The sequence below is a fragment of the Orbicella faveolata genome, unplaced genomic scaffold, assembly GCF_042242905.1.
Source record: "Orbicella faveolata isolate gen_17 unplaced genomic scaffold, um_ofav_v1 contig_13, whole genome shotgun sequence".
NCBI lineage: Eukaryota > Metazoa > Cnidaria > Anthozoa > Scleractinia > Merulinidae > Orbicella > Orbicella faveolata.
This window is the reverse complement of record NW_028301540.1, coordinates 7,129,018-7,152,500: the sequence shown is the minus strand read 5'-3', so window position 1 is coordinate 7,152,500 and position 23,483 is coordinate 7,129,018. Positions and strand designations below refer to the sequence as shown.

The 23,483-nt window shown below is 39.6% G+C and overlaps 1 protein-coding gene across 2 annotated transcripts in view; it reads left to right on the top strand.

Moving 5' to 3' along the window:
• Positions 1-22,932, top strand: part of LOC110069661 (uncharacterized) — an 87,649-nt gene extending 64,717 nt beyond the window's left edge. The window contains exons 12-21 of one of the 2 annotated variants that reach the window (XM_089284349.1): positions 2-43; positions 363-404; positions 1,100-1,141; positions 2,306-2,347; positions 3,022-3,063; positions 11,123-11,164; positions 16,326-16,409; positions 17,887-17,970; positions 19,342-19,949; positions 20,716-22,932. In XM_089284349.1, the coding sequence (XP_089140475.1) occupies positions 2-43; positions 363-404; positions 1,100-1,141; positions 2,306-2,347; positions 3,022-3,063; positions 11,123-11,164; positions 16,326-16,409; positions 17,887-17,970; positions 19,342-19,949; positions 20,716-20,883 (1,196 nt within the window). In that variant the 3' untranslated portion in view covers positions 20,884-22,932. The remainder of the gene's footprint in view (position 1; positions 44-362; positions 405-1,099; positions 1,142-2,305; positions 2,348-3,021; positions 3,064-11,122; positions 11,165-16,325; positions 16,410-17,886; positions 17,971-19,341; positions 19,950-20,715) is intronic. The other variant, XM_089284350.1, reaches the window with a different exon arrangement.
• Positions 22,933-23,483: the final 551 nt, after the last annotated feature.

Here is a 23,483-nt window from a genome sequence, read left to right as displayed (position 1 = left end):
GAGAGCAATCAAGACAAACAGAAGCTTCTGAGAAGGCTTAGAGGTACGTTAACCTTTTCAATGTACAGAAAGTCGTGTTTTATTGCATCAGTTTAGCTTCAGTAGATATTAACTAATACGTACTTGCTACATCAGTTGTTAATCTAACAATTTACCTTTTGCAGAGTCGTTGCAAAGCAACAAAGCCCTAACGTTTGAAAAAAATTACAGTTGATAACTTAACTGTTTGGTTAATTGGCAATTTTTGGCATTACACAATTTGTTGTTTTATTTGTGTCAAGTCATCTAGTTTGGGACTTTGTAAATTATTGTTTTTTTTTTACACAAACCTTTCCTTTACAAAACCTGGGAATTTCCCACAGAGTCTCAGGAGGAGAAAATTAAAAACCAGTGCACAGTTGAAAGTAAGTTTAAAATGGAGAAAGTTCATAGGCCATTGATCCAATTTAAGATATATTTTTATAAATTATAAAGTTAAAGAGTCCTAATTTAATAATGATTTGGGCCCCGTTCACACTAATACATTTGTGTTTGAAAACGCACTCTTTTAAGCGTTTTCGCCTACCGCCGACACTAATGCGATTGAAAATACATGCATTTAAAACGTTGCCCAGAGCCGGAAAAACTTCTGACAACCAAGCCCTATCGGATTAGAGTGGAGAGCAAAAACTCTGACGCCGTTGATATCACATACACATGCGTAAGTGACGGTTTTGGCGTTTACTCAAAACGTACATTTTAATTTGGTACGACAACCCATCGTTTTGAAACCCCACTAGTTTGAATAGGCTTTAGCTGTTTTATTGAATTTTTTATGGCTGAAAGAAGACATAAAGATTTTCAAACAAAGAGAAGAAGGTCAGTTATCACGTACCACAAAATAAATGTCTTGGTGCATAAGATTTGCTTCGTGCTACTGGCAAAAGTTTAGCTCCAGTAGAGTCGAGTTTTTAGACAGTAGGACTTTTTGAATTTCTCCGAAAAGAAATTACCTCTTCTGGTATCATATCGGATTTGCTTAAAAGGTTTTGTTCTTACGACTCTTACGATTATATGAGTAACATATATAAAACACGAAAATTGCCATTTTTTTAATCAGAGCACAATCAACACAAACAGAAGCTTCTGAGAAGGCTTAGAGGTACGTTAACCTTTTCACTGTACAGAAAGTTGTGTTTTATGGCATCAGTTTAGCTCCAGTAGATATTAACCAATACGCACACTTGCTACATCAGTTGTTAATCTAACAATTTACCTTTTGCAGAGTCGTTGTTAGAGAGGCCATTGTATACCCCAATTCAATAGCAAATAAGATTTAACTCATAGACCGAAACAAAACCATTAAGGTGGCCGAACACAGTTTTCGCGCGCGCTTTTGCTGATGCAATTCAGCGCGCGCACAAGGATTGCAAAAACAAACATGCCGTCAACAGAGCGATCATTTTATTTACTCAACACCCGCACTATCTGCGCTATTTTTCTCTATTATTGAACGCAGTATATTGATGGCTTTAGTCTTTTATTACAAAGATATGTTAGAAAAGATGACGCAAAAAACCCAGCAATTCTCAGCTTTTTCTTTGTTACCGAAAGAACCCAGTTAAATGCAGCGCATGCGCAGTTGCTCGGAAAATTGAGACCGATTACTTTTGCAGAAACATGCCGATTTTTAACGATCCAGTCGTTAAAATTTCAAGAAATTTGGCAAAACAATAGTTCAGAAACCACCTGAATGATTTATCGCAAAATATTTGAATTTTGACATAGGGAATTTTTAATAATACAGAACATGCAGTGAAAACGGTTTACGGCGAATTACCAAAATCGCCTATGTCAAAATTTTATTAGAACAGTGTTGACAGAAGGGATTTAATGTCAATTCGTAGTGGGCGAATGATGAAAAAAATCTAACGACTGAATTTTTTTAAATAAACAAAAACCATTTTTTAAGCCTTGTTTTTAACCAGCCCCGTTGCCATGGCAACAGCACACACCTTAGCCAAAATGCGATAATAAACCCTTCTGTGGTTAACCTTGACGCTTGCAAAAAACGGGCGCCAAAGCATAAATAGCTTAAAAGTAATGGTGAATTAGGCATAGGCTCTTGAAAGTTGTGTTCGGCCACCTTAAGTTTCAAAAAAAATTTACAGTTGATAACTTAACTGTTTGGTTAATTAGCAATTTTTGGCATTACGCAATTTTTTGTTTTGTTTGTGTCAAGTCATCTAGTTTGGGACTTTGTAAATGATTGTTTTGTTTACACAAACCTTTCCTTTACAAAACCTGATAATTGCATTTCCCACAGAGTCTCAGGACGAGAAAATGAAAAGCCAACGTATGGTCGAAAGTAAGTTTAAAATTCAAGAAGTTCATTGACCATGGATCCAATTTAAGATATATTTACATAGATTATAAAGTTAATGTTCGTGAGCGGTAAACGGAAACGGTACTCGACCAAAACACTTCAAACTCGGTAACACGGTAAACTCTAAACGGCACAAAACTCTCTAAAAGGCACAACAACTGCTCACTGGGAACTGTCTAAAACTCTGCCGATAAACGTCCACACAACTTAAATTCGTAAGCGCAACTAACGTACGCGTAACTTAAATTCAAAATGTTTCCGTGTGCGCGCGCGCTATTCGCGCGTCACGCCACTTCGGAACTGTCTTCTTAACAGTTAAAGAGTCCGAATTTAATAATGATTTGGGCCCCGTTCACACTAATGCATTTTTTAAAACGCACACTTTCTTAAGCATTTTCGCCTACCACCTACACTGATGCGATTGAAAATACATGCATTTAAAACGTTGCTCAGAACCGGAAAAAACTTTTGACAACGGAGCCCTATCGGATTAGAGCGGAGAGCAAAAACTCTGACGCCGTTGATATCACATACACATGCATAAGTGACGGTTGTGACGTTTACTTAAAACGTACACTTTAATTTGGTACGACAACCTGTCGTTTTGAAAACCCACTATTTTGGGTAGGCTTTAGCGGATTTATTGAATTTTTCAGGGCTGAAAGAAGACATCAAGATTTTCAAACAAAGAGAAGAAGGTAAGTTATCACGTACCACAAAATAAATGTCCTTGTGCATAAGATTTGTTCGTGGCTGTGTAACTAGCTATAACTGACAAAAGTTTAGCTTCAGTAGAGTCGTAGAGCTCTTAGACAGTAGGACCTTTTGAATTTCTCCGGAAAGAAATTACCTTTTCTGGTATCACATCGGATTTGCTTGAAAGGTTTTCCTCTTACGACTCTTACGATTGTATAAGTAATATACAAAACGCGAAAGACCACGTTTCACCACATTTCCAAACACCCAGAAGAGAGTTGAAAATAAGACGCGTAGCAGAGTATTTTTGTCGAACGTCGAATAGTGTGGAATTTGGTCAAATACTGTTTTGTGTGTTTGATATATCGAAGAAATCAAGATACCGGAGAAATCAAGGTAGGTTTGCTTCTTTTTGTACTGGCCTGTTGAAAATGCTCAATATTTACATAAATTCCATCGGCCATCTTGGTTAATCAAGCTGTATTTCGAACTTTCCTAGATTTCACCAAAATGTCAACTCGTTGGAACTTTAAACACAAGTAAATGGTGCTTGTTTACGAATCAGTTTCTAAGCTAAGATTTGAAAATGAATACCCATAAAACCTGTCACTAGAAATCCCGAAAAGAAATTTCATTGTAGCTAAAAACCAGGGGTCATTGTCCATAAGATATACGAAATCAGTACACATCCCATCCATGCCACGATCAGTATACCCCTTAATTCTCCGAGTATACGAAATGTATACTGACATTTGATCTGACATAGAAGGAATCCTGCTGCAACCGTAAAATTTCGTATACACACCCTCCACAGACCTGCCAGTATACCTTCTGTTTCACACAGTATACATTCAACCTTTACAAACATAAGATCGGCCAGAGGCCTCCTAGGAGGGTTCCAAGGTTTGCATCAAATACGCGGCAGCGTTAAATGGGTTTGGCGTCTCGGTGCAAGTCCTCCCATGCAACCGACCTTAGGGCATTCCGCTCTCAAGCTTTGCGAAATTGGTGAGTTGCGCCACCACGTAGGTTGGTGAGATGTAAGGTATGTTCCGTTGCTGTTTTTTTAGCACTTTATTTAAACAACGGTTTCACATTCAGTGGCCAGGCTGGTATTCGAAAAGAACCTCGCGATAGGTAGATTGTAAATACTAGAACATAAAATAGTAGTCGGAAGTGTAAACACCTGTGGGAAATAGAACTATGCATAACGTGAGTCAAAAGAGCTATACTGAAGATTGGTATGAATTTTAAGTCTTATGCATCCACGCAAGATTCTGAACAGAATACACTCGATGGCATTAACAAAATGATGTAAGTTAAGTATAGATCTTCGCGCCTTGTTGACTTGAACATTCTGAAACGAACAACGAAACGCACGTCCGAAAATTTTAGTTTTCGCGTAAAGAGATTAAACTAAAACCGCGTGCCGTTAAGTATCAGAGTCCTGGCTTCCCTTGAAACGCCGCACATGACGTACCCAGGCCATGATTTTTCCTTACATGCCGCAACGGACGTATCAGGAACATGGCACTCTCCGACACGTCACGTTTCTTGACACGTCACGTTCTGATCTCGGACACGCCAAGTGTCAAGGAATTTCACGGCCACGTAAATCTCACGAAATTACTCATTTCACGCATGCAGCTTATTGATATCTTTGCGCAATGCGTAAAGGAGCGTACAGATACGTTATGGATATCTTAACGCAGTGCATAAAGAAACGTTAAGCTGCGTTATTGATATATTTACAGAATGCTTAAGAAGCGTTAAGATGCGTTAATGATACCTGTACGAAATCCGCAAAGAAGCGCAAAGACGCGCTAATAATACCTGCTTTTATAGCTGTTTATCTGACTTGAGGCTTCTTTACAAGTACGTTCTTCCGTAAGAAGCACTCATTACCACAGGGTATATTTTTCAAGTCAGCTCTGTTTTCAGCAACCGGAGCCTTCATTTCCTTCATTTATGATGCAAAAGAACAATCAAGTTGAATTTACTTTGTCAACTCGTATAATGTTCCCTTACAATAGGTATAAGGAAATCTCCACAAGACAGTATACATTAGTATAAGGATACCGACGTATACTGATCATCATACAGACCTTATACATATACTTCAGTATACATCATTATACCTCTCCGTACACATTATGTATACGGGTTCATTATACCTCCTTATACATGCCATTTCATGCAGTGCTCACAGGTGACAAAAAGGCGCCTGCCTGGTTACACTATTAATAGAAAACGCATACATTGTTCTTGCGTATTGCGTCTATCGTCAACATTAAAATTTTCGAAAGTGCATATACTTGAAAACACTACTTTGAGCCGGAGCAGGAGGGAGGGGGGGGGGGGGGGGTTCTAAGGAAAACATTTTGAGTCATCACTGCCAGTGTGACGTCACGTTTCGCTCGGACGAAATTCAAACTGGCGCCCAATGGATGAAGTTGAAGAGGATGATAAAAATGCAGAATTTCGCTAGGATTTTGTCCCCCATTCTCCCTCACCGTTTTTACTCTCGCTCCAGACCTTTCGTTCGAATATTGACCGTCGCTCGCGTTCGCAAAAAATACGACTGTTTTGCAGTCTAACGGGTTTCGTACAAAAAGGGCGTATATCGCTTTTTGGGCCGATTTTCATTTTTTCAGGATCGAGCTAATTTTTGGGAGACTGCATGACTTGTTTTGACATGAAAAGCATCAGTCGTTCCGTAATTGTGTTTGTTGACTTGCGCTTCGGTTTGGAGAAATAACGTACCCAAAAAACTCAGTTTTCCAAGGGCATCTTTTGGAGGTCTTTTGTTGAACGAAAAACAAAAGAAACCTTTTGTTTTGCCTAACGATGAAGTCGCCGAAGCGTAGCATTTGCCGCTAGTTGTCCGATCCAATACAAGTTTTATTATTTATACAATTACGTTGATCTCTTACTGTTGCTTCTTTAGCGCAAGCGAATAAGTCGCTGAACGGGTCGGATTGGAATTTGTTTTGTCGTGACACCGGTTCGATACGAAGTCGACCAATTTTTTTTCTTCCGAACTATTTCTCTACTTCTTTCACAAATCAAAACATCCATTTAAAAAAAAAAAACGTGCTGTCGAAGCTGCTAAAAGTGACCGTTTAAGTTCGCGTCGCGTCGAAATCCACCTTCGAAGGATTCGCTTCAAAAGATGCTGCTTGGAAAACACTTTTAGGCATACGTTATTTCTCGAAAACGAAGCGCAAATCCACAATTACGCAACGATGCTTTTCATGTCAACTAAGGGACCGTTCATTTTTTATAAGGTAGGGGGGGCTGGTGGGATTTGGGGTGGGGCCATGCGAAAAAAAATGGCTTTCGAGAGGGGGCCCATTCCAAAAAAATAAGGGAAAAAGGGGGGGTCACGTGAAATATTTTAGTAAAACTTTAAAATGGCATAATGTTTGAATATAAAAAAATTGCTATAGAATAAACATAGAAGGCAGGATATAAATTTATTACAAGCTTTCCTTCTGCTTTAAAAAAACGTTTGGCGACAAAAAGCATTTGTAGCTACTGAAAAGAAGTATTTAACACTCTTATTTTCGAATGCAACTTTCACTGGCACTCATCTTCATCTCCGCTGTCGTCGAGTTCTTCGTCGCCGCTTGTACTGCTATGGGAGTCTCTTTCACCAATACTGTAAGAAGCAGCAATGCTTTCCGCCAGAGTGTACTCTTCAGGGTACATGAAGGTGTAAACATAATCTCTGACTTCCCGCTCAAGGTTGGTGGTGATTCTGCTTCTTGCAGCATTGGTGAAATAATTCCCTTCCAAGAGCTGTGCGATGTATGGCCCATCTCTTCTAAATATCGACGTGGAAACATCCTCAACTTTAAGATACTCTTCCGGGACGGCCGTTCTAGGAGGGTACACAAGGCATTGTGGAAGATCATTTCCTAGCGGGTTTCCAACACAGATTCCATAAACTCGTTGGACGTTGTTTTCAGTCCGCTTCCTCTTTCTTTCATTTGACTTTCTGCGGTTTTCTTTTTTCCTTCTCCTTTTGTTGATGTGCTGTTTGAGTATGCCTTTGAATATGCTGTTATAATTGCTCTTCTTATTTTCTAGTGCTTCCATGTCCTGCGTGACCTTCGTCAACTTAGCTTCTGTACATTTGATCTGTTTTACATTAAAACTGTGGGCAAGTTCTTGGCCCTGCCTTAAAGCAAGCCCATTGGACTGAAAGAGTGTGGAATCGTGTTCCTTTACATCTTTCAATATGACATTCAACTTTTCCACCATTGCTCTGTGCTCTTTGATGGAGAAGTTCAGTTTTCTTCCATCACTGGGCTTCAACTGGTACCCTTGCATGGAAAACTCACTCGCCCTTTCTGAACAGCCATCCGCACCTAGAAAAATTGCTTCTTTTGCATGTAAGATGTCAAACTGCCTGGATCGCTCAGCTGTAAACATTTTCTTAAACGACTCGTCGCTTTCGCCATTATTGCGCATTTTGGAATGAGCCTCTTTCATGATGCTCATGTAGTAATGCGCTCTTTCCCCGATTGGATTAACAATATAAAGAAGAAAGAGCATGGAAGTGGCAGGCTGGTTTTATCTGACCCAGAGAGCGTTGCTCTATTTGCAGATAAGTTTACTGCCAAATCGAAGTTTGTGGTGGATTATCTTCAGCATCTCGAAGTGCTGGAATTTAAAAGGAAAAAGAGAGTAGAAGAAAAGGCAAAGTTAAGTAGGGAGGAGGATTATCCTTGGACTGAGTTGTGCGAAGATCTAACCAAGCTTAAAAAGCTACGTGTTCCAGAACTAAACAAGTACTCAAACCACCACGGGCTGAAGCAGCATTTGAAAAGCAGCAATAGTGAGAAAGTAAAGGCAATTGTAAGACATTCATGCTCGCAGCAGAAGAGTCCTCTCAGAGCTGGCTAACCAACACTGAGAAATGCCAGGACATTGACACAAAATGACAACAGGGCAAGTGCTGACAGCAGTGAAACGGATGAAAGTGACAATGATGAGTATGACAGTGATGCCATTGACTCTGGGGGAGAGGATGACTCAAGTGACGTCATTCTTGCATTCATCAATTCAGATGAGGAAGATGCCAATGAGAGGCCAAATGCCACACGCTCAGGGCGAGCCATAACTAGGAGATCCGAAATTGACTTCTCTTTCTTTTGATTTGTTTTTTAAACAACAGCTCTTTGTCGTATAGAGATTGTAAATATTGTCTTCATAGTGAGAACAATAACGTGAAGTAGGGGGATAATAGAGAAATATTTAAAAAGTTAAAATCTAAATATTGTTTCAATTTTTTTTTTGAGGGGGGGTCATCCCAAAAAATGACCGCTATAAGGGGGGGCCATGTGAAAAAATTGGTAAGCTGAGGGGGGGTCATGCGATTTTTAAATGGTGCTTCCCAAATCCCACCAGCCCCCCCTCCCTCATGAAAAATGAACGGTCCCTAAACAAAGCACAAAGTCATGCAAAGGCTTACCACAGCTTGATTTCCAGTATAAATCAATTGACATGTTTAATTTGGAATTAATTTGAGATCTCAAAGTTAAGATAGTTACACTTTGGTTTGAAGGTAAAAAAGTGTGACTTTTCTGTTATATCAGCAACTGAAATAGATGTCACCAACCTTGGTGACTTAAATACCATACTGAAGAGAAGGATAACTGAACATGGACCAATGAAGACACAAAACAGAGCAAAATAGGGGAAATTCTCTGGAGCTAACTCAAGGCAAGGGCGGATCCAGGATTTTTCTTAGGAAGGGGTGCACCACTAAGGAATGGCGTAACTGATTCATGAGGTAAACAAATTTTAAAAGTGAATAGGAAAAAGAAGGCTTCAACCAGGGGGAGGGGGTGCACACGCACACCGCCTGCACCCTCCCTTGCAAGGTTTTCAGCGCTGACTGCTAAGACACCAATCGCAAATAAAACCACTAACAATGGATCAGGCAGGGCTTGCATAGCCTGATATGGCCAGAATGAAAGCGTAGCTGCTAAGCACACTGAAGGAGAATGAAGCTGGTGGACTTCCAGAGTCTGAGGCTAACTTGATTCAGTCAATCAATCATTCCTTTGTTTGGAAGTGCAGGTCTTATGAAAAGTAGCCTTCATTCGGTGCCAAAAAAATGCCATATTTATATCGTATTTTTCCATGGACATTATCTGTTCCGAGAAGATAGGAACACATAATGTCCAAGGACAAATATCCGAGCATATTTTAAAAGTCAACTGGGAGCTATTGTGTTTATTATACTTCAAATATTTTCAGCAACGCGCAGAATCTGCTTGAAGATTTGAAAATTGGGGAATACCACTCCACCGGGGAATATTTCACAGTTGTAGTTAGAGCATTTAGTCGCATGATGCAATTAGACAAACGACGTTGCGAGCAAAAATATTTGATGGATTAAATGGTACATATAGGCATAATTGAAAATATAGGCTGATGTAGACCTGTGAAGAGCAGGAGATGATTATAGAAGCAGAATAAATAAAAAGAGCTAATGGGCGTACAACTTGTTAAAATTAATAAATATCATTAATAAGAGTAAATATCTGATTGTCTTTACAGCATTTCAACACTCTAACACATTTCCGTTGGCATTTGCTGTCACTTATTTTGAGTGCTATGCCGCAAATATCTATTTGGTGACGTTTAGTAGAGGGTTGTTTTTTTTAGCTGGAATATGATGGGAACTTAAAGGGATGAAAAGACTACAATGCAGCCTTGAAATTCTTGGAGGCTTAAGAAATAGAAGGCATTACAACATGGCAATGCAAGACAGTTGTAGCATCATTCAAGATGTGGTGTTGTTCGGGAATAAGCCAAGTTATCAGGTTATGGCAAATGATAAATCATAAAGCAAAATTGATATTACCATAAACGTAATTATTTAAATGCTATATTTTACACCAAAATGTAAGTGGCAAAAAAAAAAAAAACCAAAACAGCTTACTCAGGCAAACTCTAATTTGAACTTTATTGTAAATTTGAAAACCACGACACTGAACACCACAATTGCAGTGGACAGCAATAAGTCAACAGTTGCAACTAGAAAGGAAAAAAAGCCAACAAACCCTCACAACTATAGCCAAAAAAATGAACAAAGCTACTGTACGATTAAAGTCAACAAATTTCACCATACAGCGGAAACCATTACAACACAAAAGGCAAACGAAGTTGAAACATAAAGAACTGAATTCAAAGGCCGGATAACTACCAACAAAGGTGCCCCCCAAAAAACAGATCACATCCCAAGGAAAATTTTGGTGGAAATCAAGAAATAAACAACATCCCAACACTCAAACGAATTGATGAGAGGAACGACTGATTCAATCGACAGAAAGACAAACGGATTAAACGTATTTAATCAATGCATAAAATCTCCTATTAACAAGACTATTGGTAAGACATTTTAGACATTTACGACTTTTATGTACAAATTACTTAAATGACGACAATCATGGTAAATGGAAGCTTTTCGTTGACTTCCACCTCCAAAAATACGGAGGAAAAGTAGTGTTTTTAAGTAACCTTAACCTGCGGGATGTTCCCCTGCTTCTAAGAGATCCTCAGTTCTTGACAGAAATTATAGAATACTGGACTAGTTTGAATTACAGAGAGAAAAACCTCGATTTTAACTCCATGGGTATATGTATAGCATTAAAACCAACTATCTTGAGTATTTTAAAGTAATAGCAGCCTTAAAGCAATTCAAGAAAGTATGCTCACCTCCCTTAGATAGCCCGTCTACAAATGACACAGCGAGCCTTCTGTCACACTCAAATATTAACAAAGAATCTTACAGACGCCTTGCGCAAGACAAAGCCTTTACACCATTACAGAGCCAAGAAAAATGGCTTTCTGAAGGGGACATAGTAGGAAATTCGACCGTTAATTGGCGAAACTCTTACTCTCTGCGATTCCTCTGTACGAGAGAAACAAAGCTCCGAGTATTCCAGTTTAAGTTTCTGCATAGACGAAAAGCGACAAATGACTTTCTCTGCAAGATAGGCATAAAGATAGGGCCTAAGTTAACCGTTTTGTTTCATTTTTCAGAGCGGGAAGCAGAGCTTGAGAGGCTCCAAAGAAACAACGAACGCGAGTGTTAACGATTCGGCATAATAACTGCTCGTGCTGCAGAACACTCACAGACTTAAACCGAAGGCCATAAGTATGTAAAGTTAAACAACACGGTCAGGGATTTCTTCCAAACTCATTAGTTACGTATGAGGTAATTAACTAATCAGCGTGGCCCATTTTGGTCACTGTGAAAAGGGTAGTGTGAGCGCTGAGGCTTTAATGCGTTTTTGGACGAAAACTCGTCATCGAAAATGTATCGTTTCGAAAACGCATGAATCTGGATAGGACCTAAGTTAGCCGTTTTCTTTCATTTTCCAAGACCTGGAAGCAGAGATTGAGAAGCTCCAAAGAAACAACGAACGTGAGTGTTAACGATTCCACATAATAAATGCTCGAGCTGCATAACATTTACATAATGGTAATTGAACTTCGTGTCGTGCAATTTGGTCTGAAATCACAAGTATGATTTCAGACCAAAATTGCACGACACGAAGTTCAATTGCCACTTTATTAGATCCATTTTGAAATCGCACAATTTTATCGCCTTAAATTTTAGATTTTTGGTGTATTGTTCCACTAGCCGGTTTGTTAAAAAAAAAGCGGAACCGGAAACGCCTTTACGTCTCATTTAGTATGTAAAACGATGTCATGTCACGAAAACTCATTCGAGCATGACGAAGAAGCAAGCAGTTCTGAGATCAGAACGAAAATAGTCTACTTCAGGTATAAAAGTTCAATTCTCGTCGCCTGAATCAATTATGGAAAGCCTTCCTTTCTTCTGTGGTTGAGACTGAGACTTTTCATTGTCTTTGGAGATGAAATTTGAAGGCGCATATCCTGTGTAATTCTGCGATCGATTTCTTTTGAGTCGTGAGACTCCCTCGAGTGCACGAGGCTCAGTGGATACTAGGTTTTTTTTCTTGTAAATACCGTTCAACGGCATGATTTTTTCTTTTTGTGACCTCGGCGTAGGACTAAATACTCAGGACCTTGTCAAGTTCTTGCGGCGCCATTTGTTTTAAGATATTTCCAAGATGGCGGGACTGGCACCGCTTCGTAACACGTTCGTTCATTTACTATTTTGTGCAGTGGCGTATTTTTACTATGTTTATTCACAGCGACAGAGTTGAGCTCTTTTGTTGCTTCGGTTGAAACTACCAGAAACCTGGAAACATCTACCTTCTTGAGATGGCTCTCAATTTGTTTTTGTGTGGTCACGGTTTTCGTTTGTTTATGTTTTACTGGACTCGGTATCATACGGATCTTGAACAGATGTTGAAGAAAAATCGCCAAAATATTCGTCAAAATGGACACTGAATGTTGGAAACTTCCATTAAAGTAGGTCTTCAGCCTGAAGGAGCTCATAATCGTCATTCAGAAACTGTAATTAATTAAATTGGTCAATTTTTTTGGAAAAAAAACAACTACAATAACAACAAAGTTTTGGCAATAGTAGTTGCAAAATTCTCCACACAATGGCTTTTTGCCTTTCATTTTCCTGAAATTTTATTGATTATTTTAAAGTAATCTTGAAATCTGATTGGTTGTATTGTTTTACTGTCCCATTCTTATTGGCTGAGAAAAAGATCCGATTTAGAGCAAGAAATAGTGTGATTCGTGAATAAATCGCACCACTGAGAGCCAATCAGATTGCAAGGATAACCAGTGATTTCAAAATGGATTTAATAAAGACTTAAACCGAAGGCGATAAGTTTGTAAATTAAAATAAAAAAAAAAAAAAAACACGGTCAAGGTTTTCTTCAAACTCATTAGTTATGTACGAGGTAATTAACTAATCAGCGTGGCCCGTTTTGGTCACACGAATGCCACGTCTTGTCCCCCGAGCTACGTGGACAAGAATGAGCTGATATCAAGAATTCAGTTTATTTTACGCTTGAGAATGTTGTGTTCAGGAATCTAGGTGTCCTCACTTAGTTCTGCTTTTACTTCTGCTTCTGCTTCTGCTTCTGCTTCTGCTTCTGCTTCTGCTTCTGCTTCTGCTTCTGCTTCTGCTTCTGCTTCTGCTTCTGCCTCTGCCTCTGCTTCTGCCTCTTCCTTTACCTATGCTTCTGCTTCTGCTTTTGCTTTTGCTTTTGCTTCTGCCTCTGCCTTTGCTTCTGCTTTTGCTTCTGCCTCTGCTTCTGCTTCTGCTTCTGCTTTTGATTTTGCTTTTGCTTTTGCTTTTGCTTCTGCTTTTGCCTCTGCCTCTGCCTCTGCTTCTGCTTTTGCTTCTGCCTCTGCCTCTGCCTCTGCCTGTGCTTTTGCTTTTGTTTCTGATTCTGCTTCTGCTTCTGCTTCTTCCTCTTCCTCTGCTTCTGCTTCTGCTTCTGCTTCTGCTGCTTCCGCTTCTGCTTCTGCTTCTGCTTCTGCTTCTGCTTTTGCTTCTGCCTCTGCCTCTGCTTCTGCCTCTTCCTTTACCTATGCTTCTGCTTCTGACTCTGCTTCTGCTTCTGCTTTTGCTTTTGCTTTTGCTTTTGCTTTTGCTTCTGCCTCTGCCTTTGCTTCTGCTTTTGCTTCTGCCTCTGCTTCTGCTTCTGCTTTTGCTTTTGCTTTTGCTTCTGCTTTTGCCTCTGCCTCTGCCTCTGCTTCTGCTTTTGCTTCTGCCTCTGCCTCTGCCTGTGCTTTTGCTTTTGTTTCTGATTCTGCTTCTGCTTCTGCTTCTTCCTCTTCCTCTGCTTCTGCTTCTGCTTCTGCTGCTTCCGCTTCCGCTTCTGCTTCTGCTTCTGCTTCTGCTTCTGCTTCTGCTTCTGCTTCTGCTTCTGCTTCCGCTTCTGCTATTGCTTCTGCTTCTGCTTCTGCGTCTGCTTCTCGGCTTCTGCTTTTGCCTCTGTCTCTCCATCTGTTTCTGCCTCTGCTTTTGCTTCTACTTCTGCTTCTGCCTATGGGCTATTGGAAACTATCGTGCTTCAGAGACGGAAATTATACTTATGCTTATGCTTCTGGGCTAGTGGAACCTAGCCTATGTCGCAGACGGAAAATTTATCTGTAAATTACTTGTAAAAGTGTGTAGCGTCTGCGACACAAGCTAGTGAAAACTAGTGTAGGTCTCAAATTTTGATCGACAGAATGACTATAGCCAGATCATGCACACTGTAGTTTGAGGTTCATCAATATACCGGGAATCATTCTTACTTTTATCTACTGCATTTTGCATAATTTTATCCAGGAACCAGAGTGCGATTATTGCGATCGCGAGGGATTATTTGCTGTCACGGCAGAAAACTACGTCATGCGCGCCTTTCGAAATCCGGCAGCCTAGGCTGATCACAGCGATACTTATTCTAGTCGCACAAGTGCTCGTTCGATCTGTTTCGTTGCAAAAGGTTTTAAATATTAAAAACGTTTCAATTTCAATGAAGAGTAAACAGTTAACGAAATAGAAATGTTAAAAAAAATTGTTCTTTTAGTTTTACTACTAATTTTTATCGAAATAATAACAACTCTTCAAGCAAGTTTTTTTTGGCTAAGAATATCAAAACAGAACAAACAATTATTGAAAAATCTAAAATTGGCACAGTAACCCACGTGCTTGTCCTGTCCTATTCTTTGTTATGTTTCTTTAATTGTGGCTACCGTTTCGTTTCCGGTTTATTTATATAGGGAATCGCGCGTGTTTGCGAGTTTGCAGTTTATAGTTTGGTAGTTATTATTCCAAACAGTTCTTTAACGTGCACCTTTGCACGTTGGTAAGATTAGTTACTGTTTTCAGACCTTCGCACGCTGGCAAGGTTATTTCCTGTTTTTGTAAGCCGTTTTTGTACCTTTTTGTACGTTAGCGACGGCAGTGCCTTTGGTTGCATGTTGTGGATTGTGAAATTGAATCAGCTGACGGCAGCTATGGTTAAAGAACTGGTTGCCAACGTGTTTAAGCTCAAGGATTGGAGGGAGAACATCGACTGTTTCAGTGTTTCTTCGCGTTGGACTTCGCTGTATTTGCTCGGAGAAGTCCCTGTGTTGTTTTCTTCAGGGTGGAAATTCGTTTTGGAGGAAATTGGTCTGTCTGGATTGTTTGCCGTGGTTCGCCGAGTTGCACCCTGTTGGTTAATTTCCCACCACCAGACAAGTTTGCAACGTCTTGCTGGTTTTCTTCAGGAAAGGAATTCCTCTCTTTATATTGTTTGCCGTCGATTGACCAGTTCAGAAGTCGATGAGTGGTTTACCTCAGGGAGGAAATTCGCCTATTTGTATTGTCTACCGCGGTTCGACGAGTTGCAACCTCGTGTTTAATTTACAGCTGCTCGACGAGTTGGAATCGTCGCGTTGTTTCCTCACGGACAAAAAAATGAGTTTTGAGTTTTGTTGCAAAATGGCATTTTCAGGTTCTGCTTATACGGACGTACAAGGACACGTTCATGACATTTTCGATGGAAGTTTCCGATGTAAAGATTCCGTGAAATGTAAAGTCTAGGCGATATTTTCATTTCAAATCGGATCTCTCTACGGTGTGACTCGTGTCTAACTTAAATATAAAAGTTACAATTTATAAGTTATCTACCACGAGCACTATTTCTACTAATACAACTTATATTAATACTAATACTTATACTTATACTAATGCTGATGCTGATGCTGATGCTGATGCTGATACTGGTACTACTATTTATCATATTTATAATAAGAGCAATTAAGTTCTAAATAAAACATCATTAAAATTATAACAAATAGCGATTGCTATGTCGGCAGGGATTCTTTAAAGCCAGTAAGAGTGGTCTGGGTTTTGGTTGTCGTTGGAAGAGTGTTCCATAGTGTAGCATAGCTACGTTTCCGGCCTCAGAGAGTGGTCTGGAAATAAAGAGATTATGAGCGGAGCCCCTCGAGTTATATTATAGCGGTGTTAGAGCGGGGTTCTTCAAACTTGGCAGAAGAAATGTACATCTCAACAGAAACAAAATGATACCCGTTGTGCTATTGCCATGACAACAGTTTTACCGCTGGTCCTGTGTTAATTAAGACTGAAATTCTCAGTTTTTGTCTTAACCAACGATCATCCACTCTCAACAATCTAATGAGGAGAGTTAAGACAATATGGGCGCCATGTGCGTTCCGAGAAGGACCCCCTGTTCCACTTTAAAGGGTTGAAAATGAGGATATTTGGTTTTTGACAGAGAACGACTTGAGCCGAGATTGCGAAATCGTGTGAGGTCTTGACATTATCACGTATACTCTTTTTTTCTTTTAGAGTGTCAAATGGAAATGCAAAAATTTGAACAGAGAAACAAGAAGCTTGAAAAGGAAATGAAGCAGGAAAGGACCAAACAAGAGCGTGAGTGTGAAGTAACAATATCATGCAAAGAACAAACGTAGTAGTAACATTTACAAGCTTAAAGGTGTACTATGTAAGAAGTAGCTACAATAGCTTTGGAAATCACTTATGAGATTATGAGATTAGATTTTAGTTGAGTGTTAAATTTTCAATTAAAGCGTTTATGCGGGTTTAAGTTTGCTAGAAATATTGTTGTTATACATTTTGCATAAGAGAGCGACTACGTTTCTTTTAGCCTCTTCCAGGCGTTCAGTTAGTCGGGGCGCAGTTCCAAAAACAGCGCGCGAAAATATAAAAAAAAAGCGCGGTGAGAGGAACGGAAAGAACGCCTTTGGGCAAACTTAACAAAAGGTCCTTCCGCCTACCTATAGACCGCCTACAGGGACCCGTAACATGACCGCCAGCTTGTGGTTTATAGTTGTCACCCTTATTTTGAAACATTTTCACGGAATATTTCAAACTTTGTCCCTCGATAGGCAATACTTAGAGACTTGAAAACATATCTTGCAATAGAAATGAGTCTAAACAAAGTATAAACACCGCATGGAAAAATCACAGAGGTGTCAATAATATACCGAAAACAGAACGGCAAATGTACAGATGTCACGAACCCTACTTACACACAATCTCGCACTTTCCGGTTCTTTACGGCTTCTTCGTCAATACCTATTGCCGTTACTGCAACTCCGATTTTGTTCAACTGTTCAAATTGGTCTTTCATCGTGGCCTCGACAGCTAGACAAACCACCGTGATCGTGGCATGGATACGGCGTTGGCTTTTTCATTCATCGGAGACAAAACTCGTGGAAACAGTTGAAAGCCCAAACTCTTTCCAAAACTAGCTTGCGAGCAGGCTCACCTTTGAGTCGCGCGCGAGCGGCGAAGAGGAAAGCGATCCGATCCGGGTATACCAGGATCCGAAATCTTTAATACTGTAATTAATTTTAGACTCCTTTCCCATTTTGTTTATTCATTTTAATTGACGTATTTTTATCTTTTTTTATTCCTTTTGTAACTGAAAAGCCCCTTTGGGGAGTTGCAAATAAAGTATGTATGTATGTATCCGGCGGGAGTGGGAAGGATTGCAAATAGATCTTACATTGACCATATTTTTATGCAATCCTCCTGCTAGCTGTTCTTCGCGATGGCACCACTTGGGGACCTTGGGGAAAATCTTTTAGCGTGTTGTTTATCACAGATTTAACACCGCGTCACTCGTTGAAAGGTCTCTGACTGCTGCCACATCGCATATCTCATCTACGTCAGTAATGCTGGAGTGTTGACAAAATCTGTCAAAATTGACCAGTCAGAGGGTATACCGATCCTGGTCTACCCGGAACGACCTTTTGTTAAGTTTGCCCACAGGCGTTTTTTCACTTCCTCTCGCCGCGCTTTTTTTATTTTTTCGCGCGCTGTTTGCCGCGCTGCGCCCCAACCAACTGAACGCCTGCAAGAGGCTACGTTTCTTTCCCCTCAGAGTCTGAACAGAAAATGAGAGAGCTTGAACAGATAAAGATAAAGCTTGAGGAGGAAATATGGGAACAAGAGACTAAACTTAAGTGTGAGTTTAAGTACTGTTATGAGAACAAGTGCAACACCAGACACCGGAGAACGTACCATCAGCATTCACAGCTTATAATCACCCTAATTTATCCTCGGCATTGTTTATAGTGGGGCCACGCAAACAGTTGAAACAAATAATTCAGATTGGAAATAACATTGTTCAAAATCCCAACTGGCCTGAAGTAAACCAGTTCTCCATTTACAAGCATGGCCAAGGATTTGAACTCGGAGCTACCGTGAAACAAATTCAGGTAGTGATCATCAGAGTCAAATGAAGTCTATGTGATCAGTAGAAACCGGTCGGATAATATAATAAACAAAGTCGACAATTAACAATTATTGGACGAGGCCGTTTGAGCGAAATATTGTGATTTGTCAGTGGAGAGAAGGAGACACTGACAAATAACGATATTTTGCGATAACCGAGTTCAATAATTGTTTTATCACTCGATCACCAAATTTGTTTTCTCATTTAAACCACTCGCTGACAGCTCAGGGGGCGACCTGCCATTTTTCACCAGAGATCATGGTTACAATTACGCATGAGCAGAATATTATTTGCAGCAAAACACATTTAGACGGTACTACGCATGATCAGACCATTATTTGTAGGCAGTTATTTCCAGATCATGTGGTTGGCTCTCGGCCAATGAAAAGGAAGAAAATAATACATCGAATGATAAGACTTGATGCTGAGTACTGCTGGATTAGTTATCAAAATAATAATAATAATAATAATAATAATAATAACAAATAATAATTCTTTATCCTTTGGTCTCCCTCTACTGCAATCTTATTAGAGTCTCAAACTAATGTGATTCGATTACTTACTAATTCAACATTCACAATTAACCAAAACAAAATACTCATAGAATTCACCTCAGTATTAAATATTCCTTTCCATTTCCTTCCTCCAAGAGAAAAAAAACATAACAAACAAATTAAACAAAACATTAAATTCGTTGCGATTATCTTGTTTGTGCGGTTACCTCTAAGTAAGTAAGTCAGTTAGTCAGTCAGTCAGTTAGTCAGTCAGTCAGTCAGTCAGTCAGTCAGTCAGTCAGTCAGTCAGTCAGTCAGTCAGTCAGTCATTCAGTAGGTAGATAGTTAGGAAGGTAGGTAGGTAAGTCCTGTTAAACGAGCCATTCATGTCGCGAGCTCGACCGCCTCCTCTCGGAGATGATTTGTGGAGCTGAATAAGATAAAATGAATTGCTCAACAAAGGCTAAGGTTCTCTTGCTCAATTAGCTGGCTAAAAAGCTTGGAAGGTCCTTTTTATTACTTGGCTACATAACTGAGACGTTGAACATCTTGTACATTGATCTTTAGACAGACATTTGACGTCGTTTTCTCTTCTAATCTAATATAGATACGACTGAACTGGATCGATACGAAATGGGAGAAGCTCCACGTGGAATTTGCCTCGTAATAAACAATTTCAACTTTTTAGGCGAGGAAGAACGTCAAGGCGCCAAATTAGACGAAGAGGCGATAGCACGTCTCTTCAACGAGCTCCACCTCATAGTTGAAATCAGACAGAATCTTGGTGGCCTGGAAATTCTGAAAGTAGCCCAAGAAATGGCAGCGAGAGATCACAGCAAATATGCAGCGTTTGTGTTTTGTATTATGTCGCATGGTGATAAAAAGGACGTCATATACGGCGTGGACAACAGAAAGGCCGCAATGGAAGATTTAATGTGTGAGTTCACAGCGACAAATTGCCCAACACTTGAAAACAAGCCCAAGCTGTTTTTTATTCAAGCATGTAGGGGGCAAAGACGCGACCCAAGAATGAATCGGCTATCAGCATCAACATCCGACAACATTACGGGAGACATTATTCAGATAAAACAGTCTGCCGATGCTGACCTCGCAAACGGTGTTTCTGCTCGAGAAGCTGATTTCCTTCTGGCATTCGCTACTGTACCAGGGTACAAAGCCTGGCGAAGCAAACAAGTTGGGTCGTGGTTCATTCAAGTATGTATTAATATGTGTTTGTCCGGAGGGAATCTTAAAAATTTAATGACTGGTTCCGAGGTAGTGTTAGTGCGGAATTCACTCTTTGTCGAACAACAAATTTTGCTGATTTCTCGAGGGACCTGTACCTGTATCCCTGCCCAACTGGCTGACTAACAGACTGACCGACTGACTGACTGTGACTTACTCACGGACGGAGGGACAGACTGAAGAACTGACGGACTGACGGACTGACGGACTGACCACCCGACCGAGCAACCAACCAGTGACCGACCGACCGACTGACTGACTGACTGACTGAATGCAGGAGCGGGTAGGCAGGAAGGCAGGAATAACAACTTTAATGCCATTCTAGCTTCGTGAACACTTATTTTTTTCAATAGTGTCGAAAATCTCTTCACGGGACAATTTCGCAAAAGGAGAAGACTCAAGCTACCCTGCTTAAGTAAAGTTTCACTTTACCTACTTTCTTACTCACTTTGACGAAAACAAACTTTGAAAAATATCTGCGCGCTCTGACAACATTTCAAGCCACTCAGTCTCACTATGTTCGCACACTACATTGGACAACAATTGGCAGGTAACAATTCACTGTGTCCTTCTGACGTCACAACTAGCTACGCTGCTCTTTTAAAGAACTTTCGCGGATATCATTTTCAATGTTAAATGTCATGCGACCATGCATGAAGTCGACAACAGATGTGCACGCTTTCCCGGGTAAAGAAGTGCTTTGCAATGATATTTAGTTATGTTTTAATGTTATTAGGAATTGGTGGATGTTATCCGAATGTGCCACCGTCGTCACCATTTATTGGATATGCTGACGGAGGTGAACAAACGAGTTGCGGACATAGCAAATGAATATCCTGACATTGACCTCTCATTTCAAGTTCCAGCTCCTACTCACACTCTGAGAGCTCAAGTGTTCCTCTAGGGGCCTATCGAGAGTCAACAATACAGACAATAGGAAAGAAACGATAACAATCTCCTCAAATTGTCCTGATCCGTGTATAATGATAGTGCACCCATTGAGGCTGACTCGTCCGCCGGACACCTTGCAAATTAAAGTACTGCACAAATAAATTTAAGGTAGATGTAAAAATGTTATTCGTTTGCAATTTGGTGAATGCTACTAGAAACTATCCTGCTTAATAATAATAAGCGTTTTTTTAATCCATCTTTACACATCTTGCAGGATATCATCCGAGATTGCCAGTTCAACTTACTAGCCTGTAAAATCTCGTCGAATTCGAAATTTTTAGGTATTCAGCAATTTTTCAAGATATATTGGTTATCACAGCTTGGTCAGGCGAAATATCTGTATACTCTGCAAATAGTCCTGCGATTACTTTTTTTGTGAATATGGTTAACTTTTGTAATAGCAGTGATTACGCTATTGAACTAGATTGTAGCTAGGTGGTAAGGTTTAGTATTGTTGTAATACAAGGTTTGAATACTGCGTATGCCGCTTTGATTTGTGAAAGATTATCAAAATAGACCGCACAATAATATTTAAATGAGGTAGAAAAATAATAGTACCCTAATAGAGAAAAACGTCCGAGTCGAAATGCTTCGGTTATACGTACTACACTCTTGACAAATGATATTTAACAATTAGACCAGTGGCCCTTGAGGGCGAAGGGTCTAATTGTTTTAGTATCACCCAACTAGTCGGACAGAAAAGGTAATAATAAAGTTAGCAAATGCAAGTTGAAGAAATATATATTTGGGAATAAAACGAAAGAAAGCGTCACGCTCGATGGCGCCAATTTCGCTACTCGATGACTATTACTAATAGTCCCCTAGTAGCATAGCCAATCAAAATGCAGGATTTGCATTAGTCCACTATTTGGGTGATACTAAAAAGCTTTAGTCATCCTCCGTAGCAAAAAGAGATGGCGACGGATACGTCTACCCATAATTCTTAGCGTACGGAAACGTTAACAACGCTTATAAAACTGTACATAAAAGTTCTTAAGGTGATTCCCTAGTAAAAGAACCCGCCATAGATTTCCAATGAAACTTGGTATGCTGTTACAGGACAAGGAGATATTAAAAACTTAGTAAAAAGAGAGGGTCACCGTAATTGTTTTCACACCACAATGCTGACAAATACGGTTATTTAGGTGACTTTTGGTAATCTCCGTGCGCAACAAATAAGCTCGATTATTTTTCAATGCAGCGTGTTATATCACACAGAGTTTGACTTTCTTTGATTGTTTATTCATCTACGTCCCCCAAAAAATGTCTTCAAATACCCTGCATTTTTTTATCCTTTAAAGGAAACATAATTTGGACATGCGCTGTTGCGCCCGTTATATCTCCCTCTGAAGTGTTTATTTCATTTCCCAAAAAAGTAGCTATGGATTTCTGCTAATTTTTTTCTCAGTTATTGAGGATATTGTTCTCATTGAAATTATGAAATAAAAAGTGGGGGACACCGTGCTCGTTTAAGAGAAAAGGAGCATTTATTTCGCTATCGAGCTTATTTTGAGGGAAATCTTTTACCCATGTTTGCTTATTATTAGTTATTTCATTTTTGAACAATGGGTAGTAGAGGTACAGTGTATAGTATAGGTACTTTATTAGAACTTATGTCATTCTTGCCGACGTAGTTCTCCAGTTAAGGTAGGATTTCTACCTTAATGTTCAGCAATGTTCTGATGAAATATTCAATGCCGGAAATTGATATCTTATTATTTTGCTACGGTATGGTTTTTGCACCATGTATATGTACGTTCACAACGTTCTAAAAATTCTTAACTTTGTACATAATTGTACCCATTTATCGTACAACTGAAGTGAATATCTCAGTTCATACAATACTTGTATTTTTTAAATAGCAAGTCATCTTTCAAGGGTATTTTTTATCCTATATTTTTCAATATTGTTTATCTTGTAATTTCTAAGACAGAGGGCCAATAGTTCATAGTGTCTAATGTTATGTACCACCCCTTTCAATCAATAAAGTTGAACTCTGCCACTTCTTGTTTTAGTTTAATCAGTTAACCTTACTTGACGGTAATTTGTGTGCCAGCGGAGATTGACATTTGAAGTGTACAGATGACCATTGTGCGGTAGAACAGTCAGATTAAGTCGGAATACGTATAACAAACAAAATCACTTTTCAATCGTCTATTTAAAAAAGCAAAAACACGCGCCAAAGTGCCTCAGCACGGCCCGTTCTTCATTACTTCACTGGGATTGGCTGAAAACAGGCGCATTTATCATTAATTTTTTATTTGCGCTGCAGTACAAATTAACGTGCAAGCGTTCGTGTAAAACACGAGTAATCGAATGAAAGCAGGAGTAATTTTAAGGGATTTACGCTACGAAGGATATTTGAAAAGATTTCTTTCAAATTACATGCACTTGTCTGACCTGTATTTTTGAAAACAAAATAAATATCGCTTATAGCTAGAGATCCTTCAATAGGCTATGTCACGCTATGGCAGGTAGACTAAGTTCTTTATTTTAGAACTATGAGTTTCTGAGCTTCAAATTGCTTAAGAATCAGTCTTTTAGTAGCACAAT